At 25.3% G+C, this 8476-nt stretch overlaps 1 protein-coding gene across 1 annotated transcript in view; it reads left to right on the top strand.

Moving 5' to 3' along the window:
• Window positions 1-8476, top strand: part of LOC107449170 (uncharacterized) — a 38842-nt gene that overhangs the window by 3362 nt on the left and 27004 nt on the right. The window contains exons 2-7 of the mRNA XM_071185725.1: window positions 250-378; window positions 1661-1727; window positions 3676-3758; window positions 5371-5469; window positions 6422-6565; window positions 7786-7863. Coding sequence (XP_071041826.1) covers window positions 253-378; window positions 1661-1727; window positions 3676-3758; window positions 5371-5469; window positions 6422-6565; window positions 7786-7863 — 597 coding nt within the window. The 5' untranslated portion in view covers window positions 250-252. The remainder of the gene's footprint in view (window positions 1-249; window positions 379-1660; window positions 1728-3675; window positions 3759-5370; window positions 5470-6421; window positions 6566-7785; window positions 7864-8476) is intronic.

Below are 8476 nucleotides of genomic sequence, written 5' to 3'. Positions count from 1 at the left end.
TATATATATATATATATATGTAGGCATTCAATACTAAGTTACATAATAATTGCATAGGTATAATCAAAGAAAAGAAAATTAGTTCTCTTGACGAAAAATAAAAAAAAAATAATTTTTTAATGTTTTTTGGTTCAAAATAAAATTACTAAAAAAATGTATTTCAAGTAGAATTCTTAACAAAGTCTAATTTACATTTCATGAATAAAGCTAATTAATAACGTAAGCAAGAAAATCACTTTTACTTTACAGAAAATGAAGCTCTGCCCACGTGAACAAGAAAATTTACTAATTCATCAAGCTGGTTATGTGGCTCAAAAAAGACTCGCCAGGGGTTGCAAACTCAATCATCCCGAGGCAGTGGCTCTGATTTCTTGTCAAGTATTAATTTTTAAAACTTTTTTAAAAGTTTTAACAATGTGCTTGAAACAAATTAGCTATAAAATTGTTGAATTTTAATGCGCATTTTTTGTATTCAAGATTATACTTTAAACTATTTTCATTAACGAAACGTGAATATTTTAAACTTTCAATATGCTTTTTGACTTTCTTTTAGTACTCAAACTTAAAAAAAAATTTCTGTGCTCACTCAAAACTAGTACGTCGATCAGATATATTCTTTAAAAAAGGTTTTTTTTTGCTTTTTATATTCGAAGAGTTTAGTTCAGAAAATATTGTAAATTATAAATGTAAAATATACATTTTGTGGTACTATAAATGATAAATACTAGTCTGCTATCTTTAATTATAGTTAATATTCTTTAATGAAGCATGATTTTTCAGAATGCATTAATATGCATACTGTGCATATTTGAACAAACAATTGTATAACAAATTTTGTTACTGTTTCTAATCCAAGATGCTGTAACTTACATGCACCACCTCCATAAAACTACTAAAATTAAAATTAGTTTTAGTTAATAATTAAAATTGATTTTAGTTGATAATTAAAATAAATAATCAACTAGCATTTTGTCATTTGATAATTTTTAAATTATTAATTAATTTGAAAATTTATATAATAAATGAATTAATTAACTTATTAATTAATTAACTTATTAATTAATTAATTGTAATTAAAAATTATTATTAATTATAAAACTAAAAAATAATAAATTAAAAATCAGTTAATTTCGACAAAAATATATATTACCAAATTATTACTAAAATTAAAATAATTAAAATTAATTAAAAAATAATTATTGAAAATTAGAATTAAAAAAATTAATAAAAAAAATTTAAAGATTTAATTGCTCGTTTACAGGAATCTATTCGACTGATTGTTTTCAAACTTCAAATTTGAAATAAAATAAAAAATAAGCATCGCTAAAAATTTTAAATTAGTTACTTAAATTATAAATTAATAAGTTTCTGCGAATTAATTAGCAAAAACCATATATTTATTTATCTGCAAAAAAAGCAAAATAATAAAAGAATTAAATATTTTACAGCGGTGTGCTTCATATTTCTGCACTTCATATTCTGCAGGAAGGAAAGAAAACTTTAAATGTAATATTTATTTAACGTTAAAAAAATTAATCGAGACTTTTTGTTTAAATATTCAAGCTAAAGAATGCAAGACATTCTGGCTTTTACAAAAGATAATTTTTTTAATTCTTGTCTGGCTTTTAAAGAATATTAGTACACAGTTCAATTCTTTTAGTTGCTGGAATTCATAAGAAACGGAGAAACCGTTGCAGATTTGATGAATAAAGGAAAACAATTATTGGGTAAGTTATGAGTAATATTTTTTTTAAATCATTTTTTCTTTCATATGGGAAAGAATGGACGAATGTCAAATGTTTAGCGAAAAATAGTCGTCTCATATTTTATAATATCGGTTGACGTGAATTTCCACCCTTTTTAATTTGATTCGTTTAATTTTTTATAGAGAGAGATAAGTAAATATTTGTTTCTGTAATATAATTCAGCTATGGAACTATATTTTTATAGTTATTTGATAATCAAATATGACACTTATAAAATGTTTTTCTTAGCATTTCCAAGTTAAGTATGGAGTTGAGTTGTTTTTAAATGTAATATTTGTAAACTTTTGTTTATACACCTCTAATTATAATGAAAAGTAAAAAAAAAAAATTATATGATTTATTTATTGAACTTGTTGCGAAGTTGTATTTTTCATTAAAAAGTTGCCAAATCTAACCGAATTATAAGAATTTAAACTACAGGCTATATATGAAATCTATTTGTATTTTTATGAATATGCAAAACAGATTTACGTACATGAGTGATTTCAAATAAATAATAAATAAGCTGACTTCTGCTCCATTTCTTCAGGAAACCCCTCATTACTGACTTTGATTGTTCCCGAATCTTAACATCAACAATTACTAGACTATGAACAAACCACTTTAAAGGGCTGAAAATTCTTCCCGACGAAATAAGAACTTATATTCCCTGCAAGAACTGCACCGATGTCCAACTTATCCCGGATCACATTCTCGAGTGTCCAGTCCTTACCCCACATGTTTTACAACTGGGTATGGTGCCACTGGATTCAGAACTTCGTGAGATCCTTTACAGTAATGATGTATTGGAGCTTGCGGATGCTGTTTTGAAGGCACACGAGGCCATTTAATTGTCCATGGACACGATAAAAAAATAAATAAGCTGTAGATAAAATATTTTTATTAACGTTAAAACTTTTTTTTTTTTACATTAAATAAATATTAAATAAATTTTAACATTTATCAACATTAAATAAATTCTGTCAATAATTTTTAAGTATAATAGAGATTTCGTCTGGCATTTCTAATTTGCATTTTTTATACAAATTTGTGATGTATCATTCTATAATAAAAAGTTTAGATAGAAAATATGAAACTAATGTTCTGTACTTAAAACTATTCCATTTAAGAATGTTAATAAAGATGTACCAAAATATGAAACTTGAATTATATTTGCGTTCAAATACGTAATGCAATATTTCGCAAAACGAAATCAAAACGCTTTCAGAACAAAATACGGATTTAATATCAGTTTGGCTATTTTGTCTCAGTCATAAATTTCCTTTACAGATGAAAATATACAGATTAAAATTTCATAACTAAAATATTTTGACATTGTTTTCATGTTATACTGAGAAAAACTACGGTCACCGTGTTTTGGCACCATGGGAGCACCAAGGTGCTAATTATTTTTTACCGCAGCACTTTGACAAAATTAAGAATATAATATGGTTTTAAAATATGTGATAAAATTTGGTCAATAAGGTAATATCTGATATATTATACATGATAAGCATGGAAAAAAATGAAGAACATGGCATTTTGAACATGAGCATGGCATTTTTTCTGTTAAATTTACTTTTAAATTTTGTATTTTTTACTAAATGTGTGTATAATAAGAACTATTATTTTGAAAACCGAAAATTCTTAAAACTGTTTGAATATGAACTGAAAAGTACCAAATGAATGGCATAAATGCCCTTTATTTCATTTTCATTTACCAGAATTAAGTATTATTTTTTTACCGGAAAAGTCGTTTTTGGGTAATTTTATCAGGTAATTTTCCCAGAATTTTTGTCTCCTTGTAAAGTTTCGTTAAAAATAATTTAAAGCTGAAGAAAAAAAAGTAGTATTAAGCACAAAATGATTTTCTTTAAAAATATTAAAAAATGATAGGCAAAATTCAGATGTAATTTTTATTTTTAAATAGGGCAGAGACAAGTTATGAATGGGGTAGCTGATATGATTAAAGAAGTTCAAGTTGAAGGCACTTTTCCTGATGGAACAAAAATGGTTACAATTTCTTATTTTTTTAGAATTATTCAAATTTGTTAAATTCTTTACTTTAATTTCATTTTATTAAAGTATAATTTGTATTATACGTAGATACAAATGTTCTTGAGAGTATTTTGAAAAACAAAATGTAATGTCTGCTATTTTATTGAAAAGTATCTCTGTAAAGACTATTATTGATTTAATGAAGGGATCTAACAAAATTGAGTAGATATAAAAAACTGGATCAGAAAATAAAGAATCATTGAATACGAGATTACTTTACAAAATATTTACTAGTACTCTAATATTTATTTAATAAGATACTTTAATTGTCTACTCATGACTAAAGTATCTAGTTTAATGTATTTTTAGTTAAATATATTTCATAGTAAGTAGTTAAATGCAGTTTCTAATTTTGCACAGTTTCTTAAACTGATTTTAAACTTACAAAGCATTTAATGCAAAATAATAAATGAATCTGAATAATTTTAAAAACCAAATGATCTAAGCCTTCGATTTAATTAAACATCTGTTCTGTGTAGAGCATTCAAATAAATTTACAGGTAAAAATTTTTTTTACCAATTATGAGATATTTGATAAAATATTTAAGAAAAAATGTATCCAGAAAGAAGACGTTTATTTTATACAGGCAAAAGGTATTCTACAGTATTTTAACCAACTATAAATTTGAACGACATACTAAGTATTTTAAAATATTCTCATTTGTACTTATCCGTTCACAAAAGTCTGCCAACTTTGGATATCGGCAGATTGGTGTCAGTAAATTGATCAACAAAAATTAATTTTTTTATTTAATTTTAACAAATTATTATAGCATTTTTAGTTAATCAATGTATCATTTTTAAAAAATTTCAGTTCACCATATCATTATATCATATTTAAAAGGAAAAATAAAAGTATTTACTCAAAAACTTTTCCTACTTAGTGAATAGAACGACATATGGAAATAAGTGAGCTAACTCACAGATATATTACTTTAGAAGTTGCTTTCGTCTGTCATTTTCTTTAATTTAAGGAATTAGCCACTAAATTGTTTTAATGGCTAAAATAGTTAAAACGATTGTTAAATGTAACATCTTTGCATAGAAATTCTCCAATAAGAAAATCGCAATTATTAATAGCAATTTTTTCTATGAATTTGAATTATCAAGGCACTATTCTGTTTGCATAAAAATTATTTCAACTGATTATTTTGCACTATCTGCCTCAGTGAATTCATATTCGTATTTTTGAATACTGAAATAAATTGAATATGTAATGAATTATGTATTTAAGAGTCATAATCATCTAATATATTTATTGCTTGTTGTTACCATTGCTTAAATTGTTTAATGCTTCTGAAGGATTGTAACATAAAGAAATTCCTTAATAGGAAATTAAAAATTATTAAAAATAATTTTCCTATAAATTTGAAATATTAAGATTATATTCTATTTACGTACAAATTATTTCAACTGATTATTGTGCTCAATCTATCTTTGTAAAATTAAAGTTCTATACTTAAATACTGAAATAAATTGTTGAAATAACAGTTTGAATATGCAATAGCTTATGTATTTAAGAGTCAAAATCATCTAATATATTAATTGATTTTTCTTATTATCGTAGGTAACGGTCTCTTATCCTATTTGCAGAGAAGATGGAAATTTATCTTTTGCTCTATATGGAAGTTTCTTACCAATTCCTGATACTAACGTCTTCCAGAAAGTAAGACACTTTACTTTAATTATCCCTACGACGTTTATTTCAAAAAAATCAGATTATTTTTTAAGTAATTCTTAATTCGAATTCATGAAAAAATGCTTTATCTAAATATCTTCAATAATTTTTGTTCTTTTTTAGCATATATCACTATTTTATTCTGAGTTTATACTATTTGACGGTTAATAGTAAACTTATCGGATTTGATAAAATACATTACACTGAAATATCACATTGTAACTCCATAGCAGTAAATAGTTTGTTGATAAAATTAATAGTTCATTGATCCATATTAAATAATAACAGTGTGAACATATTCATCTTACTTGTTAATATAACATTAATAGGGTTTGATAAAAACCAGCATTGTAAAATATTACACCGAAATGCAGGTTAAAAAATGTCGTATGAAATTGCATTAAAAAGTAGCGGCATTCAGGGTGCCGGTTTTTTTACCGTGAAATTCATTTTTACCGGAACATGTTACGGGACAAAAAATCTTATATGACGTAATTTTTTAATTTATAATTACCTTTAAATCAATGATTAATTTCAAATAAATATTTACAATATTTAAATAAATATTGCAAAATTTTATAATCGTAATTTTTGCAATATTTAAATAAATATAGTAAAAATTACAATTTGTAAAAATAACGATATAATATTCGACTGTAAAAATGGATATTTCTATGGTGTAACCTAATTGCCGATTTTTCAAACCATAATTTGATCCGAAATTTTTACAGTGTTATATACCATTTAGTAGTTAACAAAGCAGTGATAAGATTTGATAAAAAGTCGGTATTGCATTTACGGAGATATTTGTAAAGCTCATTCTATGTGTAACTCATAATTTGTCTCATTTAGGTTTTTCAGGTGATGGTTTGTAAGTAGCATACGAAAAAAAGTGACGATAGTTATTTTTTAATTGCAATTTCTTAAAATTTTATTTTAGGAAGAAACCGAATATGAGAAGGAAACGAAAGGGATTATACCTGGTTGCTATTATCCAAAGGAAGGAGATGAAAAAATTCATATAAACAAAGACCGAAAAAGAATAGCCTTGAAAGTTGCTAGTTCCTGTGACAGACCCATTCAGGTAATTTTATTTAATATACATGTTCACGAAATTCAATTTTATTAGTCAAACATGAATGATAAAAATATATAATTTTTTTTTTTAAAGAAATAATCATGATTTTTGAAAATATTGCTCTAAAACGATTATTTTAGTATTTCTGTTTCATGACATTATGCGATTTTATATGTTCTTACGTACATATGCTAAAAAATTTCTGTTAGAGCATAGAGAGAAAAACATGAATTTCAAGTAAATTAATTAGAGTTGTGTTTGCTCAAATTCATACAGAGAAGTCTCCAGTTAAAAGTTTGCAAAAATCTAGTTTGTTGAAAATACCGGTATTTTCTTTGAAATTCTCTACAGATATTTCAATGTAATTTTTATTTATTCATACTTCGTATGTCGATAACCTCCCCATCCGGTGTGGTGGTTAGGGTCTCTGTTAACTATGACGCTCATTAGTTACCAATTCAATCAGACTGGGTGTCTGATTGAGTTGCACGTTTTTGATAATGTCTTAGGGGTGGATTTAACTTTAATATAAAGTCCCCACACTGTAAAAGATACCCGGATTAAATTATGGTAAAAAGTACTGCCACCTGAGTGTGGCATAAAATGCATTTTAACCGCAACATTTTGAACCGCGACTTTTACCACAATATTTAATTAGTTACAGTGATTCAATGATTTTGTAGTAAATATTACTGAGAAAATATCGGTAAATCAGATTTTTGTTCCCCTTAACTTAGCGATAAAAATGCCTTTTACGGTAAAAAAGACTGGCACCTTGAGTGTCTGTATTTTGTACAGTAATTTGATCCGGAATTTCTTGCAATGCAAAATATAAGAGCAGTAAAAAGAATATTGTCCATGAGCCAGAAAATTACATTTTAAAACTTTACTCATTTTTATCATTGTAAAATTACTCAGTTTTCTGTAAATATTTTTTTATGTTTTCGCAGAAACTTTTTAATTTCGTTGAATTATTTAATGGAATCCTGGTAAAGGATTTCAATTTATCCTCAAGTAATAATATTTTAGTATGGTATGCATGTTAATATTAAAGGAGATTTAGCTGTCTATTTATATTATTGCTCTTTTGCCAATAAAAACGAACATTATAGGAAATGCTTAGTATTAAAAGAAATTATATGTGTTTTAAAGCTTAAAATTTTGTAAAATATTATTAATATGATTTTGTTCTTAAATTTTACTGCACACTTTCCCCTTTGTTTCAGGTTGGAAGTCATTATCATTTCATAGAACTTAACAAGCGTTTAATCTTTGACAGGGCTCAGTCGTATGGAATGAGGCTGGTATTTATCATTTCGTATTGATTTTTTCATTTCATGTTCATTTTTTCATCATTTCATATTAATTGGATTAATTCTTAGATTCGAAGATGAAAGGAAAAAAAAAGAAAATTAACAAAATGCTAAATTTTGAACAAAATGCCAAACTAAATTTTAAAATGTTTTATATCGAGTCATTAAAATTTTAAAGGTTTAATAAAAAATCAATGAGTCGAAGTCAATCAACTTAAGTTTTGTATAACTTAATAAAAACTTTATTCCCGAAATTTATGCAGTCACTTGACAGACAAATGTTATTGTATTGTAAGAATTTCAATTATCTAGAGACAAATTTTTGGTTCTATTACGCAGTATATAAAAGTCTACAAATATTTTAAATGTTTCCTAACATAAAATAATGTCGGAATTTTATTAACTTCTTAAGAAATAGCAATGTTGTCTGTGGAGCATTGTACCATTGAATGATTAAAAATACTGGGGAACGATTTTTTGTTTTTGTTTTCTGTTTCATGAGATTTTTTAACGGATATTTATGCGCTTTTTTCAAGTTTGCAATCAGTTTTTTCTCCAAGTTACATTTCTTTCTTAATGATATATATATATATATATATACAAA

The sequence above is a fragment of the Parasteatoda tepidariorum genome, chromosome 1 (genome assembly GCF_043381705.1).
Source record: "Parasteatoda tepidariorum isolate YZ-2023 chromosome 1, CAS_Ptep_4.0, whole genome shotgun sequence".
Lineage (NCBI taxonomy): Eukaryota > Metazoa > Arthropoda > Arachnida > Araneae > Theridiidae > Parasteatoda > Parasteatoda tepidariorum.
Note: the sequence above shows the minus strand (reverse complement) of the source record. Positions and strands in the feature narration are given on the sequence as shown.